This window comes from Barbatula barbatula (assembly GCF_947034865.1).
Source record: "Barbatula barbatula genome assembly, chromosome: 9".
Taxonomy (NCBI): domain Eukaryota; kingdom Metazoa; phylum Chordata; class Actinopteri; order Cypriniformes; family Nemacheilidae; genus Barbatula; species Barbatula barbatula.
Genome location: NC_136772.1, coordinates 1051765 through 1074321, shown reverse-complemented (window position 1 = coordinate 1074321; position 22557 = coordinate 1051765). Strand labels below are relative to the sequence as shown.

At 38.9% G+C, this 22557-nt stretch overlaps 3 protein-coding genes across 4 annotated transcripts in view; 1 reads left to right on the top strand and 2 right to left on the bottom strand.

The window, feature by feature from the left end:
• The window catches only part of lrp2a (low density lipoprotein receptor-related protein 2a), a 68209-nt gene extending 58157 nt beyond the window's left edge, over window positions 1–10052 (top strand). Inside the window, exons 66-81 of the mRNA XM_079465033.1 lie at window positions 78–209; window positions 1565–1696; window positions 2300–2443; window positions 2522–2687; window positions 2758–2886; window positions 2980–3200; window positions 3270–3449; window positions 4165–4284; window positions 4489–4579; window positions 4732–4799; window positions 5670–5787; window positions 6454–6580; window positions 7064–7171; window positions 7267–7377; window positions 7463–7534; window positions 8878–10052. Of these exons, the coding sequence (XP_079321159.1) occupies window positions 78–209; window positions 1565–1696; window positions 2300–2443; window positions 2522–2687; window positions 2758–2886; window positions 2980–3200; window positions 3270–3449; window positions 4165–4284; window positions 4489–4579; window positions 4732–4799; window positions 5670–5787; window positions 6454–6580; window positions 7064–7171; window positions 7267–7377; window positions 7463–7534; window positions 8878–9045 (2087 nt within the window). The 3' untranslated portion in view covers window positions 9046–10052. The remainder of the gene's footprint in view (window positions 1–77; window positions 210–1564; window positions 1697–2299; window positions 2444–2521; window positions 2688–2757; window positions 2887–2979; window positions 3201–3269; window positions 3450–4164; window positions 4285–4488; window positions 4580–4731; window positions 4800–5669; window positions 5788–6453; window positions 6581–7063; window positions 7172–7266; window positions 7378–7462; window positions 7535–8877) is intronic.
• Window positions 10053–10599: 547 nt separating this feature from the next.
• LOC306898713 (retinol dehydrogenase 7-like) lies at window positions 10600–12275 on the bottom strand (the record flags this gene model as incomplete). The annotated part of the gene is made up of 4 exons (XM_079464457.1): window positions 10600–10814; window positions 10877–11097; window positions 11156–11366; window positions 12179–12275. 4 exons carry the CDS (start codon window positions 12273–12275, stop codon window positions 10600–10602), a joined length of 744 nt encoding a protein of 247 aa, XP_079320583.1.
• A 775-nt stretch (window positions 12276–13050) lies between these two features.
• Window positions 13051–22327, bottom strand: LOC306899063 (retinol dehydrogenase 7-like). 2 transcript variants are annotated; one of them, XM_079465034.1, is made up of 6 exons: window positions 22291–22327; window positions 17486–17560; window positions 14695–15009; window positions 14353–14611; window positions 14001–14164; window positions 13051–13913 (listed from the first exon to the last, which is right to left on the bottom strand). In XM_079465034.1, exons 3-6 carry the CDS (start codon window positions 15005–15007, stop codon window positions 13690–13692), a joined length of 960 nt encoding a protein of 319 aa, XP_079321160.1. In that variant the 5' UTR covers window positions 15008–15009; window positions 17486–17560; window positions 22291–22327; the 3' UTR covers window positions 13051–13689. The 2 variants fall into 2 exon arrangements, with proteins under 2 accessions (XP_079321160.1, XP_079321161.1); XM_079465035.1 differs by lacking the exon at window positions 17486–17560 and having other exon boundaries at window positions 22291–22325.
• Window positions 22328–22557: the final 230 nt, after the last annotated feature.

Genomic DNA, 22557 nt, shown 5'->3' with positions numbered 1-22557 from the left:
CTTCTGCTATCAAAATGTTCAGCCCATCTCTCTCTCTCTCTCTCTCTCTCTCTCTCTCTCTCTCTCTCTTCTTTCAGCCAACGGCATTGGTCGCTCGTGCAGTGAAGGTCTTTGTGAACAAAACTGCACAGATTTACCCAGGGGCGGTTTCATTTGCTCATGCAGAGCGGGATATATACCCAACTCTGAGCACAAGACCACCTGTGACGGTTCGTCACCTCAAACCAACTCATCAGAAATGACAACAATTTACATGATGTTTAACATGACTACAAACGTCGTACAAGCAAATGTTTTATTATTTAAGACATTTCCATGCAAAGGAGTGGTCACATTTGAAAGGGAACCCGGTGTATAGAGAGATGTGTGGCTTAATGCACTGTATTAGCCTCACACTACTAGCATTTTTTGTTAGAAACATATCAAATATTTTCAATTCTTAAAAACAAAAAAACCTAAATGTAATTGTACATTAACAATTCCCAATAAAAGGGAAGGAGACAGGGAACCGGCGAACATAAAATAGACTTTTAATTGATAAATTAAAACGTAAATAGACAGTCGGCAGCCCCCTCAACATGGTTCCACGCACATCTAGACAGCCAAACTATACACAGACACACTAATCAGTTCTTCAATAAATATAAGGTTCTGTAGGATAATATATATATATATATATCATGCAAAAATAATAAAGAAAGAAAATAAAGACGCTATTTGGTGTATTTTCAAAAGAATTTATATTGTTTGTCGGAAACAATACAAACATGCATATTAATAACCAAAATCACTTCGAATTTATTATATACATGATGTTTTAGCCGTTATACGATGCATTTTATCCAGATTTAGACTTTTTAATGTTATTGTCTTCTCTCTCTTTCTGTCATTAGCTGACGAGAGATATTATTCACTTGTGCTCTAATACAGAATAAATAACCAAACCGCAAGCATCTTATTATTGTGTTTATCAGTATATTCTCATAATGTATATGATAGTGGAGGATGATGATGTCTGAAATAGTTTAAAGGCGGTCGTTTATAGTGATGATTTAATGCACGTTTGCCTTGAACAGACGCTTACTGATGCTGAACGCGTTCTTCTTTTATGGCAGGCAGGCTGGCTTGTGTCAAGAGGACATACCGCCACCTACTGTCCCTGTATATATCTGATCTTATGTTTTACATGTCATATTTGGCTGGATATATGGAAAACGTGTGCGCTCGCTGTTGCGAAAGAGAACAGGTTTAAGTTGCAACCATTTGACATCACAGATTTTGACGCAAAAAATGGCGGCCGCCAAGTAAAATATTTTTACTGTAATAGTTACACTATTTTTTATTTCAAAATGATAAAGTCAATGCCACTGTTCATATATTAACCTATACATCGCTCTATGCCCAAGGATCCTTTTAAGAACCCGCCTTCACTATAAACTAGGGATTTTTCCCCCTAGATTTTTATGTGCAATGGTTGTTTTGTAATGAAAGTTGCTCTTCTCATAGTTTTGAGTGCTAATGCTGAATCGTTGGACAGTATTGTGATGTTTTCTGTCTTCTGTAGATGTGGACGAGTGTGCAGTTTTCGGGACGTGTCCTCAGTTGTGCAGGAACACTAAAGGCTCTTACGAGTGTTTCTGTGCTGAAGGTTTTCGGTCTGTGAGCGAGCAGCCAGGAGCCAAATGTGCAGCTGAGGGTGAAGGGAACAACTTTATCTTTCTTATGTCTTTCTTCAACCCTCTACTGCCCTCTACAGTTTCCTTCATGTCAGCTTTAACAGTGTCACTAAAACTGTTCCTAAACCTCACTACATAGACAGGGAAGGTTCACCCAAAAAAACAATTCTATCATTATTTGTTTTGAGAAACGTCTCGGTGGGCTTGTGTTCATACAATGGACGTCAATTCAGTGTTGTTTGGTTACCGACATTTTTCGAAATATCTTCTTTTGTGGTTTGCAGAAGAAAGAAACTCATACAGGTATGGAAACCCGTTTCCGGCCAGGGTTGGGGAATTTTATTTTTATGATTTAGTTACCTTCTCATAATAAGGAGAAACTTACTCCAAATTTCGACTTAGAAATGAATGATAATATTGACTATTGATAATAGTTATGAAGTTGACATTTTTACTTTTTCTCATTATTTCTGAGAAACTATTATTGAGTTACTAAGTCATGACATGAGGCTGAATAAATGATGGAGAATTCTCATTTTGGGTGAACTGTCTCCTCAAGGCATCATTGAATAGAGCATTATTTCAGATTGGATATGTAATGTGGTCTCTCTCTCTCTCCTCAGGGAATCCTCCGGTGTTGCTTTTGCCCGATAACGTGCGCATCCGTCGCTTTAATCTGTCCAGCGCGCAGTACTCCGATTACCTGGATAACGCCGAACACATTCAGGCTCTGGATTATCTGTGGGATCCCGAGGGTCTTGGGCTCAGTAAGACACATTATTTCCTCGAATGTGTGTCATATGGTTTACATGCAGAACTCTAAACGTATGGTGTCTATGCTCCAGGTGTAGTTTACTGGACAGTGTTGGGTCGAGGGTCTGAGTTTGGTGCCATAAAGAGAGCGTACATGACCACGTTTGATGATCACGGGAATAATCCCGTGAAAGAGATCAACCTTAATCTCAGATACATCTCCAGACCCGACGGCATCGCTGTGGACTGGATCGGACGGTACATGAATGATATCTTGTATCTGGCTACTTCAAATCGCTTGTTCTGACGTTTTAATTTTTTCTCTTAGCCACATCTACTGGACAGATGCTGAAACCAACCGGATCGAAGTGGCTACACTGGACGGGCGGTACAGAAAGTGGTTGATTCACAGGGATCTCGATCAGCCGGCTGCGATTGTGGTCAATCCTGCTCTCGGGTAAAGTCATTGATACATAAAATCCCAAACCTGGAAAGATAAACGTGGAAGAACCCTGAACGTCTACTTTTTTGTTTCATGTGTGAATGTTAGTAAGATGTTCTGGACCGACTGGGGCCGGAAACCCAAGATTGAATCGGCGTGGATGGACGGCCAGCACAGAGAGGTCCTGCTAGATGAAGATCTGGGCTGGCCAACTGGTTTAGCTTTAGACTACCTGAATGAAAACCGAATCTACTGGTGCGACTCCAAAGAGAACATCATTGAGTCCATGAAAGCGGACGGAAGCGACAGACAGATGGTCACATCGGGAGGTGAGACGCTAGGAGACGTCAGTGATGATGTCTGACGGTTCGTCGTTCTCACGTTTTTTATCGTTGCAGACATCGGTCACCCGTACAGTCTGGATGTGTTTGAGGGACACGTGTACTGGACCACTAAAGAAAAAGGAGAAGTGTGGAAGAAAGATAAGTTTGGTAAAGGAGATAAGGTGAAGGTGTTGACCATAAACCCCTGGCTGACGCAAGTACGCATCTACCAGCAACACAGACACAATCGCTCAGGTGAGGCCACACAACACACAACACTGATGTCAATGCATTACCAGTCAGAGAAAATACAAAATATTCAAATGAACAATCTGGTTCTGCTACTTTTACCATGATCCAGTAAATTCAAGCAGCAATCCATAACTTTAGTTTTTTCATTGTCATCTCTGTTTAAAATATCAAATCTCAGGTTTCTTTGTTTATTTCATTTTGACACTAAAACGTTTATATTATTTGAAATCGAACGTTATTTGAAAAACATGACAAACTAAAATGAGAAAGTAAATCTTAGCATTAAAGTGTGTGGAAATAAATAAACACTAAACTAAAACTGGAATTTAAAATAGTTTAGCATCAAATGCTAAACGTGCTACAATTTGATTCAAATTGTTCTAAAATTAACATTTTAGGAGATATGAATAATTACAGTATAAATATAAGCCTGGTTAAAAATATTAATAAGACTACAACACAAATAAAAGTGTTGTGAAAGTTAAAATGTAAATGTATTTGTTAAATTGTCAGATCATAATGTTAGAAAATATTACTTCAGACAAGGAGACATTTCAAAATGACATTTATTTTCTTTTTTCAAATGTACTTTTTAAATGTTGTTTAGGAACTGAAAATATGATTTTTTTCGACATATACTATTAAAAATAAAAACAAAAGCCTCATCTTTTGATATCTCACACTTTTTTCTTCGTCTCCTTCACGTTGTTTTGTGCAGTTGTGAATCCGTGTCAGGACACGTGCAGTCATCTGTGTCTGCTGCGGCCGGGTGGATTCACCTGCGCCTGTCCGCAGGGTTCAACTCTTCTGCCCTTCAATACGAACCAATGTGATGCAGGTAAGAGACGCGCGTGCGTGTGAACAGATGATGGGTCACGTCACGTCACATCACATACAGTGTGCATGTTCAACATCTAACACCTCATGATATCAATGTGTGAATGCCTTGTGACATTGCGAGTGCTGTGATATTATGGTGTTGTGTTCGATCTGTCATGTAATAATGTTGTGGTGATGTCACGCCTGTCGCTCACACCTGCAGCCATTGAGGCCGAGGTCTCCATGCCTCTTGCATGCCGATGCATGAACGGAGGAACGTGTTACACGGATGAGGGCGGCCTGCCCGAGTGCAAGTAAGTGTTGTAGGAACGCAACCCCTTGACAATGCTTCTGTTCTTCCTCTGGTGTTATAGAATAAAAAGACTCAATCTGTCCGACGCCAGACTGAGAAAGAAAAGGAAAGGTGTCATCGAAACAGTTTTAATATGTGATGTGTGTTGTTTAGGTGTCCGTACGGGCTCTCGGGTAGTTTCTGTGAAATGGGAAGATCTCGAGGAGCTCCAGCAGGCGCAGGTAACTTCTGCCAGTCAATCATGAAGTATTTTCTCGCATGTTTAAGTATTAGTGTATGTAAGGACTTTTTCACGGTTCTTGAATTGGCCCCTGGGGGGTCACGTGATGCTGTTATATATCTACTGTAAGCAGCTAGATCAGCATCTTTACACTTCAACAAACAGTGTCACTTATAAATGATTAAATTAAGTTTTCACAGAACAAATATAAAGGGTTACTTTTCAGTTCAAGTTCAGCGATTTTGTACAAAACGAATGAATTTCAAATCTAAATGTAGTATATTTGAAGAGGTTGGTCCAAAATGAGGTTTGATGATGTTTTTTATTGTTCAGTCCAATTGACGTCAATCAAACTGCAGTCGGGTTGTTTTGGTTTGAGCCACAATAAAAAAACAAAAACGCAGCTAACTAACACAATAAACAAACACTTGTTAACATAATAAAAAACATGATTTTATTCATTACTTTATCTCATTTTGGAAAAAAACTCTTCATTTATAAACATTAGAAATGGGTTGATTTTGTTGAAATTCATATAAGAATGCATGTATTCAAAAGTAACCTTTTATTTCTATTGTCTATGTAACTACTAACTAAAATAACTCTTATGTACTTTCTCAATGGTTTTTGTTTATTTTAACCCAAAAGAAAGACAGACTACAGCTTTAAACTCGTTTGAGTATTTGCTATCTTTTGAGAACTTATTGTTTTGAAGTAAATACTTCAAATGACTTTTTACAAGGTGTAATAACTGAGTGTTTTAAACACAATGTTGTCATTTGTTATTCTTTATTTTATTTTTCTTTATTTTAACACTTTTAAAACAAATGAAGTGTAATGTATTTTGAACCCATGTTGTGTGTTTGTGTAGCTGTTGCGGTTCTGTTAGCAGCGGTTATCATTCTGATAACTGGAGCTCTGGTTGTGGGAGTTTTCCTCAACTACAAGCGCACCGGTTCCCTCATTCCATCAATGCCTAAACTACCCAGGTACAACACAAACACGTCGCTCAAACACACTTATAAATAGATGCATTTCATTACTTTCATTAAATAATACAGAAAAGCTAATGTATTACCATCTGCATTAAACCATTCAGAACAAAACGAACTTCTCTGAACTATTAAAGGGAAACTTCGGGTTCTTCCAGATGTGTGTAATTGTGTTTGTTCGGATGAACACGGAGAAAGATATTTGGAAGAATGCTTATAACCAAGCAGATCTCAACACCCATTGTCTCCCAAAGTTGAACACAAAAGAAGACATTTTGAAGAATGTAGGACAGCAAACCGTTCTTTTGACTACCGTAGTATTTTTTTCTGCTATGGGAGTCAATGGCATTCTTCCCAATATCTTTCTCTGTGTTCATCAGAACAAACACATTTATACACATTTGCAACAACTGGAAGGCGAATAAATGATGACATACTTTTCATTTTTGGGTGAAGAATCCCTTTAATCAGTTTTTTTCTAAACAACTGGTGTCAATGCCATGATCAATAAACACTTATTTCATGCATTACATACATTGACTGTCTAGCCACTTACATTGAGGCACAATAAAGGCCGTCTTCATATGATGGCTATATATCATTCAACACTGAAGTCTAGATGTGTTTTTGTAGCCATTGCTCAACATTTTCCCATCCGTTTAGTCTGAGCAGTCTGGTGAAGTCGGGTGACACTGGAAACGGGGTGTCGTTCCATTCGGGTGACAACGTGACCATGGACCTGGAGCCTCCGACTCTGGGGGTGTCCTTCATCGACAGGGCCATGCAGCTGGTGCGTGCGCTGGTGCTCTCCTCCACCTTTAAGTGCACTCAGCACATTTCTCAGATTATCTGTGAGCCGTGAAATCCCCGGTTGACCTTTTGACCCCGTTGTTAATGTACCATCGGCTCCAGGCTTCGTGTTTGAAAGAATTCAAGTGCATCATTAATCATGATCCGAACGCTCACACTGATGCTTTATGTGTGTTTACGAAATATTTTTGATTGATTTGATCGTTTTCAGCTACTGGTAAGAGCTCAGGAGTTTTATTTGAGCATCAACTTAGTCCCAGATGCATAAAAACAAAAACAAGTGAGAGTGTTGAAACACATGAAGAGTGTGGAGGTGTAAAATGAATGTAGATTGTAGAGGTAGAATCATCTGGATTAGAGTTCATATGGAGATCTGAAATAATCTTGAGTTTTGATTGCAGACTTGATGAATCTGAGCTCAGTTTGACACGTTGTCTCTTCTGAACCTCTGATTGTTTGATAGGATGAGAATTTTGCCGACTCTGGGAGGCAGCCGGTCACATTTGAGAATCCTCTGTACTCGACCGTAGCCGGTCCGTCCAGTGATCCGGCAGTAATTCATGCCACACAGGTACCGACAATACATCCCAAAAAGGTTTTATACTGCTCACAAACATGAAAAACGTTGTTTAAATCCTCAGTTTTGTGCCTGATTTCATCATACAGGTCACTGTGAATGTGAGCGGAGAGCAGAATAACTTCTCAAACCCCACATATCACGTTTATGAGCAGGCTGTGGAGGTGAAGAGCGTCCCCGTAGATCAGACCACCACACAGGTGAGAAAACCAGAACATTTGTCCTTCGGTTGCTGTTTTTTTCTGTTCATGTGACCAAGCTGTCGTGTATTCGTGTATCTTTCAGGAGTCCAAATGGAGTTTCTTCAAAAGAAAACTGAAGCCGAGTACAACGTTTGAAAACCCGACATTTTCAGAGGTGAGAAGTCAACGTCATCTTCACGTGAAATTTTATTGTAAATACATCAGGCTTCATTTATCAATCTAACGTAGAAACAAGTGCAAATCCGACCTTGGAAATCATGTTAAGAATGTCATTCGTGAAATATTCGACGGCCATCACAAATTAATAAAAATGTGTCGACTAAAAACATTTCCATTGAAAAAACAATGAAAACTTCTTACGTTCACAAGTGTTTAATATGAGAACATACTTTTTCATTATGATTACTTATAAAGATATTGTAGTAAACTTAAGTATTAACTATAATAAACTGCAGTGAAATATGACATACTATAGTGTTTTTGAACCTTACTATAGTAAATATTGAAGTACAGTATTTTAATCAAGTAGATCAATTTGATGTCATTAATATTACAGAATATATTAGCGTATAGTACATCAAAGATGTAGGATTTATAAGAATATACTAGAGTTTACTACACTGTCAAAACTTTCTGTAGAAATGGCAGAATTTCTGGAAGCAGTTTGCTATAAATTTACATTTATGTCATTTTTCTGGCAACCGTTTGTTCAAAGATAAATGATCATTTAACATTGACAAGTCTTTTTCCTTCCAGAACAAAAACTACAGCCTCGTGCAAAGCATTCTGGGAAACAAAATACATTTAAAAAAATAAACTGAAAAAGGTTGATGAGGATTTCTGGTTCCCAGAATGCTTTGCATGAGGCTGTTATTTTATAGTAATGTTATGTTTCACATAATGTTCATTTATCTTTGAACAAACTAACTGCCAACAAATTAGATAATAAATAAATCTACAGTTAGTTACTGGCAATAGCTGCATAAGGCTCGATTCACATTTCACGTCTAAAACCGTGTGGAAAACACAAGCCACACCTCTTTCTGTCTTCTGGGGACCCCCGGTGCGCACAACAATCCGTTGAACTATTTCCATCTGCCCTGTTTGCAGGCGGCTGGCGCAGAAAAAACGCAAAATGTGAATTGGGCCTAACTACAGCAAAAAATCAGTTTAGTACAGAATACAGTTAATAATAACAAAGTGTAGTAATTGTTATAATATACAAAAAAATCTACCATATAGTCCATCAATTTGGAATACTCCAGAATACAATGGTTAACATTAATAAAACACAGCCATTACTCTAATATGCTCGAGTATACGACAATTAACCAAGGTTTACGATAGTAAGTGCTAAACTACACGACAACATTTACTACAGTTTCTCACTTGGCTATAGTTTCTGCTATAGAATCCTGCAGTATAGATACATGTAAAGAAAGTATATCTCAGGTAGTTTGAGGAGAGGTGTGACAGTTATCTGTGTGTTTGTTATAGATGAAGGGCGAGCGAGCTGTTGACGGTGTAGAAGTCAGCGATGCACAACCCACTCCATTCGTTCCTCCTCCCAAACCTCAGAAACGAGAGAAACTCAGCACCTTCTCTCCAACAGAGGACACCTTCAGAGATACGGCCAACCTGGTCAAAGAGGACAGTGAAATATAACCACACACACACGGGACAAGACAGAGAAACACACTCCCTTTGCACAGAAATTATTTTTATATGCACCCACATACAACAGAGATCAATGCGAGATTATTTGAAGGGTTGAGAATGGATGTCTGTATAACGTACAGAACGTGGAGTCTCTCTAGAGTTCGCCTTCAAACGTTGAATGCCAATTCTTGTATGATTCGTCTTTTTTATTGTGATGTTTTATTTGTATATCTTTGCACTGCTGCTGCTGAACGGGAGAATGCGATGAATATTTTGTACATTTGTAAATTGAAAAGATTTTGTTGAAAATATCCTCGGCTGAGAAGTTATTTTGAGATAGATTATACTTATTTCCTGAAGTACGTGAGCACGAGTCTTTGCCATTTTATCACATTATTCTTCTTAAGCATCTCTTCTGTATATATACCTCATTTGGGGAGTGACCGGCGTGAAGGGCAAAATTCAACCGTTTATTTTATTCAGTTGACATCATGATTGAGTCATGTGATCTGCTTTTGACCTTTATTAATGAATACTCCCGTTATTTTAATATTCCAGGTATGCATAGCATGTACTACTGTATGTATACTATAGCATCAATGGCGTCCATATCAGAAGAACACTTTGTTTGTATTCTTCATTTAGCAAGACTATAAACATTCAAGAAAGGGACTCTCATCTAGAAAGTCTTGACACGATAAAATGCAGTTTTGTATTTTCTACAGGCAGAAAAATGTCAAATGATAGTTGAAATTGCCCAACCTATATAAACTTGTGAAATAAATGAATGCTTTTGTAAATCTGTGATATTCCACTAGTGTGAAGGGCTGTTCAGATTTACTACGGTAGTTTGTACGTGGCACTGGATGGTAGAAGTGATATATTTGGAGTGATTTTGTATTTTAATGACAGAAAATGAATATGATGAATGTATTCATCTTCATAAATGAAACTGGACACAAATTAATGCTGCTGTGAAATAAAAAGAATATCAAATAAATCAGTTTTTTAACAAATGTGCAGATCCTTTTGAAAGCTTATACTGTATTGTTCTATCTACACTTTTCATATATCACATAAAACAAAAACAAACAATATTTGGTTACAAAAATTACTATTTACATGTATGTGTTAAGGTAATATTATCATTCTGTATTTTGTGAAGTACTAACAACATTTCAAGTAAAAACAGTGTTTCTATTTGCAGAAAATTAAAACAGGTGAAAATAAAAGAGTAACTGTACAGAAAATAAGGTCAGATTCACTTTTAAGCAATTTTGTATGTGATAAACTGGATTTGGATCACAATTCTTATGTGTCTTGTCAGTCTTTCACATTGCTGTTGGATGACACTGAACTGGAATGACAACAATACATCTAGAAAAGATGAATAAATTAGCATTTGGAATGGTCTCTTTCTTTTATCGACGGGTGTTTCTTTATTTCATTGTAACACAATGTTGTGTACCAAACCGCTAGTCGTTACAGCTTACAGAAAAAATGTTGTCTTTTCAATTTGTGATGTCATTTTCCAAAAACAAAAGTTATTGAGTCTTAGACTTAGATTGTGATGTCCGTCATGATGTAGACACTCGGGCGTCTTTTGGTGAGGACCCATGATGACGAGAGAGGAATCCAGAAAAGCTTGGCGTCCCAACCGGCCGCGTATCGCGTTCTTGGATGACGTGCCGAGGAAGCGAGCAGCACACATGACGTCACTTTGGAGATGTCACTGCTGCATAACAACCCCATAGAGAATGCCTGCAACTTCATATCTGAACGAGAGAGATTGAAAGAAATCCACTAAGTGTGAATCAACACGACATGAAATAAATACCTACATAAAAAATGTGACACCACTGATACTCCCATTCCTGCAGGTACAAATCTCTGTAGGATCTTGTGACCTCTGCTGGAGGAGCGTTCCATCGTTCTTTCAAATCATCTTTGATAAGACCCAGATCTGTTACTGTCTTAAAGAAGCCTGGTTCAATGATGCTGACCTTGACTCCAAAGTGCCACACGTCCCTCCTCAACACACACAGAGAGGTCAAAGGACTTATAAATGACCTTTAACAAGGGTCTCAGAATGTTGAACACCAGACACACCTCAAACTATCCCCCAATGAGAGAGAGTCTGCCCAGTACACTCGCAATGTTCACCACGCTGCCTCGTGCTTTCTTCAGGAGCGGAAGGAACGTCACGGCCACCTCAATGACGCCCATCAGATTCACATCCAGAACCTTCTTAAGGTCATCCACCTGCATCCATTCCGTTGGACCAATGGGGACGGAGATACCAGCGTTGTTCACCAAACCCCACAGACCTGATGCAGGAAACAAAGGTTTGTGTTTTAGATGCACAAGATTCACTTTAAGTGTACATCTGTGGTCACCGATGAATATCTGTGACTTGGATAGATTCAGATTTGGGGTTTTTATGAGATTGCACTCACAAAAAGCAATTTCTAGACAAATTCATATATGAAAATGGAACATATGACAATATAGCTTATGTAACCGTAACAAATAAGTTGAATGTGTCACAATCACAAGATTTCTTAATATATCTATCTCTTAATCATCTCTTAACCATGATTTTATTATAGTAAACTGTAATTGTATATAATGCACAATGGTCACTGTGAAAACCAGGTCTGTCTGTGGTTACTGAGGTTTTTCAAATGTTTTCCAAAAGTGAATATAGTTTAACATGTTACAGTTTGTTCATATTAACTAATGTAATTGAGCGGGACATTATTTCACTGCGTTAAAAAATTCTGTAAATGTGCAAAAGGAACACATCAGATGCGCGCTGGAGGAGTGCTGCCATCCCATAATAAATGATGCTGTGCAGATGCTGGGAGAATGAGATGATGCTCCTCCAGCTCAGCTAAAAGCGGCCTGTACGAAAGTGCACCCAGAAATGCAGATTTATGAGGCGCTCTGAGGGCTCTGCGCTCATCATTTCTCCGCTTTATCTTCTCCCGTGCTTGACTCGAGCTGGCACCTCATCTATCCGCGCGTCTCACCTCTCTACTCGGTCTGCAGCGCGCTGGTAACATTGAGCAGGAGCGTCTTGAGTCTGGGGGAGGCCGCAGCGTGCAGTCTGGAGTCGCCGGGGTCCGTCAGACATGACCTCTGTCGCAGCCTGTCACCAGCACGTTCTTCTCATCGATGATGTGGATGTGGAGAGAGTCTCTGATAAACCAGATGCTGCCATTGCGCACGAGCATAACAGGTTACCGGTGAACACCTGAGGGATGGAGATGCAAGCCAACACGAATACAGTGTGGCACCAAACTATCTGTGTTTATGATTTTAAATGACGAGTTATAGATAACAGTGCGCCTTATGTTTACATTCTCACCTGAACAAGGTCCAAAAGGACACTCTTCTCCCCAGACACCTGGAAAACAACAGAATTAATTATTTTACACAATTGAACTCCAGCTGTGGCCTTACAACACCATGCAGACGTGATCAGACATGTGCACTGCGCTGCTGATCCAAAAAAGTTACACAATGCATTCAGATAAACATGCATTTAATATTATTATGAATGTCTTCTCTGTTAACAGTTGACACACATGATGCTTGTGTTGTGTGTAATAAGGAGACACGGATGTACCATGACAGTTCTTCCACACCTTGCACCTGTGATTCCTCTTGTTTGTATACAGAAGCACTGCTGGAGTAAACACATTTACTCCTTGTTGATATTGTGATTCAATGGACTGCAAACTCTCAGGGTTTCGCCGAATCACAGTGCTTAAAGTGAACATTCAGTTATGTTTTTTTCAGAGTTTCAGGTGTATGCCATTGGTTTTGTTTAAAGGTGATCATTTGAACAGTGAGGTTTCATTCCAAGTGATTTATGAGAAATGATACGGTGTTACTGAGATTTGCAACTGTGAAAGCTACATAATTCTAACTGTTATATTGAATGAGCGTGTAAGAGAACCACTAAAACTTCTGTTTTTTTACTGTATTATTTTTATTCTTTTATTTCCACAACCAAACATGAGTCCTGTTAAGAGGAAAATATTAGTCATTTAGCAGACGCTTTTATCCAAAGGGACTTACAGATGAGGAAACATTGGAAGCAATTATAACAACATAGGGAACAAAATACATATGTCCATTTTTTTTAATGAGAAGAAAGAAAGGGAAAAGAATTAGAGGTTTAAATCAATCAGCGACGTGTTGACGGAAGAGATGCGTTTTCAGGCGTTTTTAAAGATGGCAACTGAGTCTGCTGATCTTGTAGCAGCAGGTAGATCATTCCACCAATGTGGAACAGATCCAGAGAAGGTACGGGAGAGTGACTTTTTTCCTTAAATATGGTGATGTTATCCCAATGAGTGAAAGTAAGAAATGTGGGTCTTTTATAAAGTGAATTTTACAAACACGTTTGAATTATGAATATGCAATTTAAGATATCATAAATCCTCCAAAAATGACACAAATGTGGAGTAAAAAACATTAATAAACAGAGTGAAATTACATTTGTTAAAAGAAAAAAATATTATTACAAAATACATCTCTAGAGACCGCTAGAACCAGGAGTGTACACCCCAAAGGAAGAACAAATAAGGGTTAAAGTCTGTATTAATCAGCACATTTGTTGACAGTGTGGTAAACGTGTATCTACAGGACAGAGACTTTTGGTTTAACAGCATTTCTTAAAAAGAAAGCATCAGAGATGAAGGTTGGCATGTAGGACAGAGGCAGCCAGAAGAACTTTGCATCCCAGCCTGGAGAATATCTCGTCCGGGGATGAACCGCAGCCACAGCGTGTTCCATACACTTCACAACCTTCATCAGGTCTGGATCTAGTGCCTTCTTATACTTGTTCCCCATCACATCATTCACTGCAAACACATGAGACCATGTGAGATCAGGACACTGGCATCCATTAGTTCATTAATTTATAAACTGGGCGTTGGATCTGAACTCACGTTTGTCTATGTAGTCACTGCCGTATTCATCTTTGACATCTTGTGGCAACCTCTCCCACATTTTCTCAAAATTTCTTTGCAGGGCGCTGGAGTCAGTGACGGGTGTTTTGAAGAATCCAGGTTCGATACATAAAACCTTCACTCCGAATGGTGCCATGTTTCTCCTGTCAAGACAAATGAAAATACAACTCATGGAGTGTACAGTAGACGCAAGTAGCATTAAAGACGTCCAAGCTGATTTAAAATATTTGATGTTTTTCTTTTGCCCGACCAGCAGAAATGTATGACATTGCACTTATTGTACTCTTCAAAGAAAACACACAACAATTTAACATGTACATGAATGTCTCACCTCAAACTGTCATTGAATGCTTCAACTCCATACTTAGAAATGGAGTAAACTCCCATAGTGGAACTAAGCCGCCCACATATACTGGCCACATTCACCACTCTTCCTTTGGCTCTTTTGATGAGAGGCAAAACACTGAGAGTGACGTCGATAACTCCATACAGATTGACATCTAACATGTGTTTAAAGTCCTCAATAAGCAGCCAGTCATTAGGAGCCGTCGGGACCGAGACACCAGCATTGTTTACCACAGCCCACAGACCTGTCAATGAACACACAAACACATGAAAGAATCTTCTGTTTTACTCCACGCTCGTGTACATGTGAGAGATTTACAGGTCTCACCTCTCTGACCCACCAGGGTTTTGACGGCGTCTGCAGCTTTGCTGATATTGTCATGATCCCTCACATCCAAATGCAATGTTGTGAGTTTGTCGGTGCAGATCTTCTTCAACTCATCTTCTCCCTTCTCTGTGTAACAGGCGGCGACGACACGGAAACCCTGCTTATCCAGATGTCTAGCCAAGAGATTCCCAAAGCCAGAATCACAGCCGGTGATGTACACAAACTTCTCACATTTGTTTGGGACTCTTTTCAATTCTCGGAGCCACCGAAACACAAAGAACAAGAGTACGAGGCCACAAGCGTACAGAATCATACCTGCAGAGAAAATGAACAACAACTCTTACAAATGATGTAATCTCTTTATAATGGTATCAACCCAAAAAAATAAAATAATAAAAAAACTAGTAAGTTGTGATTGGTTGGCATGTGCCCATCTGAGGGGTGCGTCTTTGAAAAACAAATCATTCTCTTTAAACCAACCTGGCACTTATTAACATGTATGGATGTAAAATATTGTTTTAATCAAATCCCTTTATTGTTACTCAACCATATACACAAGTGCAACAGTAGGTGAAAAACTTTCGTGGTAGTTGCTACCAACATGGCAGTATGACAGATAAGTGACAAAGAATTACAATACTACAATAGACATCTTCCTGTACACTTTTACACAATAAACATTACAGCGCAAGTGTTTACCGATAAGATTTGAGAATGACACATATTTACATATAACTACACATCAGCAATTAAGTACCAGATGTTGACAGTTTCAAGACTGAGTTCTAACTAACACCCTTTTTTTAGGTTAAAAAGTGAAACCAAAGCAGTATTACCACCAAATAGTTGTATTATTTACATTTAGTCATTTAGCAGACGCAAAAAACAAAATACATAAGTGCATCAAAACTAGTCCATTAAAGCCTAGCACAGTATACAAAGCTAAGAATAGTGAGGTTAGTAAAATAAATGTGGAATAATAAGAAAGAAAGGGAAAAGAGGTTAAATCACGTGTTGACGGAAGAGATGCGTTTTCAGACGTTTTTTAAAGATGGCAACCGAGTCTGCTGATCTTGTAGCAGCAGGTAGATCATTCCACCAATGTGGAACAGATCCAGAGAAGGTACGGGAGAGTGACTTTTTTCCTTTTTGGGATGGTACCACTAGTCGTTGTTCCTTTGCAGACCGCTATGTCATAATCACGTCACTACTAGATCAGGCTCCTGATTGGTTAACGCGGTGTGAATTTTCGCCAAAGTTCAGATTTTCCAAGCGAAAAACGCTCAATTCTTCATTCACGCGAAACGCACCGCAAGTAGATCTATCGTGTCTTTGCATTGACTTAACATGTAAACCACTCGTGCTTAACGCTTCATTCGCGTTTGGTGTGAACACACTATAAGAATATAGGCTACGGCATAAATGGTAGTAATAATGCCACTGTAACCGAGACTGCCAATGAATATATCTTAAAACTAGGGATGGTCTATGAGATTTTGACGGTATGATAATATTGCTCGCTATCACGGTTTCACGGTATTACTATAACATCGCTTAAATGTGTTATTTTTCAATAAAAACGACTTTTCCACTGAACATAATACATTTTATTTTGAAGAAACCTATACAACATTTTGGAACAGTAAACATGTCATGTTAAATAATTTAAATGAATATGCGAGTTCTTCTTAATTAAATGTGTCATCACAGTAATGCTCTGAAATCCATTATTGTTATTTCAGTGTTGATACGCACACACACACACACATCTATAAACACACAGTAGGAGAGAAAGAGTGCGAGATTGCTAGTGTGTTGCATACACACAAACGGGCTCTTTCTGTACATCAGCAGTTTGCGTTTTTAAATTTGGTTATTGTTAACAGATGTAACGTTACACAAATTACGGGAGCCTTAAAAGTATAAACGTGAATGACGACATTACAATGCCGAATGGGAGACGAGCGCTCTTGAGGAGGCTAAAGACCGCAGTCGCGTCTCTGTCGGTCAGGGAGTGAAGTTTTACACACCGTACAGCTCTTCACTAGCTGTTCTCCGTTACACTTGCTTGGGGTAGAAAGCAGAATAGTATTTATTTTAGCAGTGCTAAACACGCAAACTCTCTTAGATGGTGAGTAGGGGGGTGCTGCAGACCTGGAGCCGGTAGATATACGCCCGAAGCATTTATTTTTTATCTTGTTGTCTGTCTTTAGCTTGCGTGACATGGCTTCTTTAAGACCCCGTTTAATCATTGCATTTAAACATAATCCACATGGTTTCTGGAGCAACATTAGAGTGGATAATCACAAATGTGTCATTTGTTTTGACAGTCTATGATGTGTGAACACACAAAATACACATTTATAATAGGCATGTGTGTATGCGAATCGCTAAGTCTCTAAGTAAAAAGACTTAAACTGCATTCTCACTCAAGTATTTTGTCAAATAATACATAGGCTACATACGTCATGCATGATAAAACCCACATTAAAAACTTCAGTCCAATATGGTTTGAATGTAGATTTTGGTTTGAGTTGTTTCTTATAAATGAGATGATCGAATTCTCTAATGTATATCTTAATATACGGTTTTCTTAAAATAGCTTACTGATCTGGACAAGTGAATGTGCACTTAATGTGTGTTTTATCACACTCCGTCTTAGTTTTTTAACTTGTATCTCATAAAGGTGTGCGTTTGCTTCAGCTACTTAAGAAGATTAAAATCTCTCTTTCTAAACACCCATCTCTTTCTCTCTTCGGGGGAAGAAATAATAAGTATACAGAGAACTTACCTGCGCTTAACAGATGCTCCTCCTGCTGTTCCCACTGTTTCACTGTCCTCTCTGTACTTCTGATTGTTTCAAGCCCTCAAAGAAAAATAAAGTGCAAACTCAGCTCCTCTTTTCTAGGGCAGTCGTCCATGAAGGTGAGCATCATTTATGATAGATTTTTTTTCTATAAATGTTGTAATGAATGTTAATGTTAAATGGATGCATGTTTTAGTTTTTTAACATTGTGATGATGGCATGTCGCATATAAGTTTAACACTTTTGCTGTGTCTTTCTCTGAAGCGTTAAGATGATCACATGAAATAGGAATGCAATAAAAGGAGTGATTTTTGTTTTTTCTTTCAGATTATACAATCCACCTTTGTGGTCTAGGTTGTGTGTTATCAGCCCCGGATTGGCTAATAGGGAGCACCTGGAGAATTCCCGGTGGGCCGGTCAGTTTTTTTGGCCGCGAGGGCCGGTATTGTCATGGCACGGTTGAAATGTGGCTTTCCCTAGGCTGCCTTCACTCACAGCAGCCCTAATCTTTTTATTTATTATTTTATTGCAGCCCTAATCTTTTTATTTCATATTTTTTCGCAGCCCAACTCAGAGCGCAGCCTGCAGGTTAATGATGACGTGATTATCTTTTGACTCCCTGGCCCCGCCCCCGACAGCGCCATTGCAAGTTGCTCAAAATAAAAAACCGTGGGAAATAAAAATGGATGACAGAAAGCGCAAAGGCGGCGCTGAAAAGGCCAGAATAAAAAGGAAGATAGCTCTGGAAACTGACGCGGCCAAATGTTCTAAGCCGACCACATTTTTTCTCAAAGCAAATGAAGACGACGAGACGGCCGGTAAGCTAACGTTAAGGTATTTAGGAATACGACGTCGGTTCGAAACCCGCGCAGAGCGGCTACACAATGAATCCTGGATAGATAAAGTTACAGAGACCAGTGCTCTGCTCAGGCGTTAATTAATGTTTTAGGGTTGTCCATGTTTCCCTGAAGCTACACTTATGCAGAGGAAAAAGAGATGAAACAATCATTAGAAATCGTTGTGAAAGAAAAGTCAGATAACAGTCCAATAAATTTATTATTTAACTAATATTCTCATATTTGTAAAAAATATTTGAAGTTGTAAAGCAGACGTTTCATTAAAATAAATTATAGTGTCATTAGACAGTGCAATACATTTTATTTTAATCTTTTGTAATTTAGATTTTTTTCCTCATTTCAATGTTTGGATATTTATGAACACTAATTCTTAAAGAAAATAGATTCTGATACTGTCCGGCTATTTACTGTTCTAAATCTTCACTGTGAAGCAAAACTTAGGCTACTGTATTTTCACTGAATTGGAAATTATGATATTTTTGAAAAATACATTGAATTAAAAGGCTGTAGAGAACAGTGCGCTATTGCAGACTTATTCTGAGGTTTTAATTATCATTATTTTAATATAGTCAGTCGTAAACTAAAGTGGGCCGGACTAAGGCATGAAACTCCAGGGCTGAAAATGAGTCCCAATCCGGCCCTGTGTGTTATCTACCATTGTGTATACTGTTCCTCAATAAAAAATAATATATATAATAATATAAATTCACAACATCATATAGCAGTCAGTCTCCTGTATATGAAAACAGTTTATAAAATATAGCTGCAAGCAGCAATTATCGGGTTTCGAGAAGTTTAGGTAAGTAAACGTCGACCAGTCTCAGGGATGGCAAACTAACATGTCCACAATCGACAATACAATCCCACACCCAGAATAATGAGTCAAAGGGTCAGCATTGGCTCATACAGACCCAGGCATGCTCACACACATGCACATATAGGACATAGATTACATTTTCTCATATCAAGTCATTCTGACAATTCAGTAGCGAGAGTCACGTTATCAGGATAAATTAGTCAAATCCATTTCAGAAATTGCCCTAACACACATCCTCAATGAATGATAGGCCTTTAGACCCAGAATTTTGACTTAGGTGATCAGTAACGGTCTATGCAGACTACGCATGCTTACAAAGACATGTATGAAAAGCCCATTTGAATGAATATTTCACCTCTTGGACTTTTATGAAGGCATGCATCTTCTGATGAGCATGCTTGTTTTGAGTCATAATATGTATAATACTACTTAATTGCAAGTCAGTTGGATTATTTATTAAGGAGTAGCAACCTTTAACGTACATTATTCACGTTAATATAAAAAAGGACCCTGTAATGGTCACACAACAAAAAAAACTCAACATGTTTTTAATCATTGTTGACCTAGAGAGTCCAGAGAATTGTACTATGGTGGAAATTTTGAAATTGCTTGAAAATCAAAGAACTAGTTTGCAAAAGTACGATTTTAAGATCATCAGCAATAACTCCTGAACCGTTTGATTGACATCAATAGATCAAGAGGCAAATTTGTTCAGAATGAGAAGAGCTATCATATGATATCAATAGTTTGTGTGTATGTCAAATGTCACGTGATACACAATTGTTTAAGTAATGAAATACGCGTCAATTTTGCCATTTTTACTGTTTTAGCGCCACCTAGTGTCCAAACGGCACCTTCTTTTGTAGGTGACCTCAGAGTGATGGTCTACACATATGTTCCAAGCCCCATGATGATGTGTTAATCCGTTCTGGATTTATGGCCATTTTAATGTGATAGGCTCCGCCCAGTTCAGTTTTTGGCCCCCCCTACCGTGTATGAATACAAATTTCAACTTTTTTTCAATGATTATTTACATTCACACTCCACAAAAGTCATCTGCATTGGTTTGGTTCCGATCGGTTGAAAAACCAGGGACTAGTTCGCGAAAGTAGGTTTTTGACATCATCAGCGATAACTCATGAACCGTTTGATCGACAGAAGCATTTCAATAGGCAAAGTTGTTCAGAATGAGAAGAGCTATCATATGATGTAAATAGTTTGAGTATATGTCAAATGTCACGTGATAGACAATTGTTTATTCACTGCAAAAACGTTTTTTCGCCCCCCGGTGGCCGAATGAGTTCATATTTCTTACAGACCTTCAGGACCACGAGTCGAACAAGCCCAGCGAGTGTCGTTTTGATCGGCCTCCGTTAACCCTGTCTAATGAGTGCTCAAAATTCATTGGCCGATGGCGGCCATGTTTTTTGAGAAACGCCAAAGTCATTTTATACAGTCACGGTGCATGACACAAAGACACGCCATACCAAATAATAAGTCGATCGGGCAAACGGTTGCGTAGTTATAGCCCTTTTTGATTTCTTTGCTATTATAGCGCCACCTAGTGGCCAAACACCGAATATTTTTTATTGTGACCCCGGACAGAGGGTCTACATATTCGTTCTACGCCCCGTGAAGATAGCTCAAACGGTTCACGAGTTATGGTCATTTTAGTGAAACTGGCTACTTCCGGTTTTGATGTTTTGATGCCCCCTAGCGACCCTGAATCGAAATTTCAACTTTTTTTCAATGAATATTCATATTCACACTCCACAGAATTCATCAGCGTTGGTTTGGTTCCGATCGGGCAAAAATCCAGGGACTAGTTCATTTTTTTTTTTTTTCATAAAATGCAAATTAGCGGAAAAATTTGCATACCGGAAATGAAATCGGAGATAGCCATTTTTTAAGTTTGGAGCCAAGGATTCCATTGACACCAAACACTTTGTTGTGCGACATCCGGTTTACGAGCAATGAGCCCAAACGCATTGGCCATCGCTATAGCGCCACCTATGGACCGATTTGGCTGGGTCACTGTATCTGAGTAACCTGCACAGATACAACCAACTGACAAAGTCTCGAGTTTCTACGACTTACGGTTTGGGCTGGGCGATGCGTTTTAGCGCGGAAAAATAATAATAAGAAGAAGAAGAAGAAGAATAAAAATCCTTACAAAAACAATAGGTTTTCAGCACTTCGTGCTCGAAACCCTAATAAATATAAATAACACTTTTATTTTACAGTAGGTTATATATGGGCAGCCTCCCATATATAGTGTTATTGGCCGTATTTCCTTCTCCCCCTACTGGACGCATGAGTTACAACAGGGGCGTAAAACTGCTTGGGGCGTATATCTACCGGCTCCAGGTCTGCAGCCTCCCCCTATAGTGGATGATTACATATGTTTATTTAAATACAGCATTAAATTTAGCGAAGAGTGATGGGTGGTGCTCCCGTAGATGGGCTATCATATTTGACGTATTTTGCCTCCCCGAGCAGCCACTCTTTTTAAACAATTTTAACAACCTTTCTCGGTACCCAAAACATTCCCACACGGCAGACTTCCAAAGATCCTCCATACACGTGACTCACTCCCTAACTCGTTCGCACACAACCTGAGGGCTTCCTTTAACTTACCGCAGAGACGGTATAGCGGACAGTTTTGGTGGGTTTGAAACCGCGGTAAACCTTGACACCGGTTATCGGCCCATGCCTACTTAAAACATGTAATGCCAAGGCGAAAAAGTCAAGAAAAAATGTCTCCTCTCTTGTAAATTAATACAATTGTATTACTTACATTTTTATTGACCTTTTAACTTTAGCACGTGTTTATGCATCCTTGTCGTTCATAATTCAAAGTTTACCTCAGTACGCAGATCAAAACAAAAAGCGCGAGATGTTTGTCCCTTCACGCGCTCCGGAGTCCGGTGTATATTGTTTTCAGGTGATGTTTTTTACAGTTAGCAGTCTGCCCATGATTCAATTCCCACTATTTTTGAGTTTTCTGCTGAATATAATATAACTCTCACGGTCTAATGTCTTGTTAAAAACAAACTACCCAAATACTACTTTTATCGGATCAAGCAGTAGCTGTAAAGTGTAAAGTGCGTCCTCACCTGTCGATGAGACTCTCCGTCGATAGGATTCTCCGTCATCTGCGAGAGGGGGTAAAATCTTTGCGTGTCAGCTGTGGAATATGGAAGGCCAATAGGGTCAAAAACGCGCGAATTTTAACACGTCAACAACACGTTAAGTACGTGTACTGTACGTGTACTGTACGTGTACTTTACGTGTACTTTACGCGTGAAAAATTAACGTGTACTTTACGTGTATTTAACACGTACTCAACGTGTTAAATACACGTCAAGTACACGTAGAATACA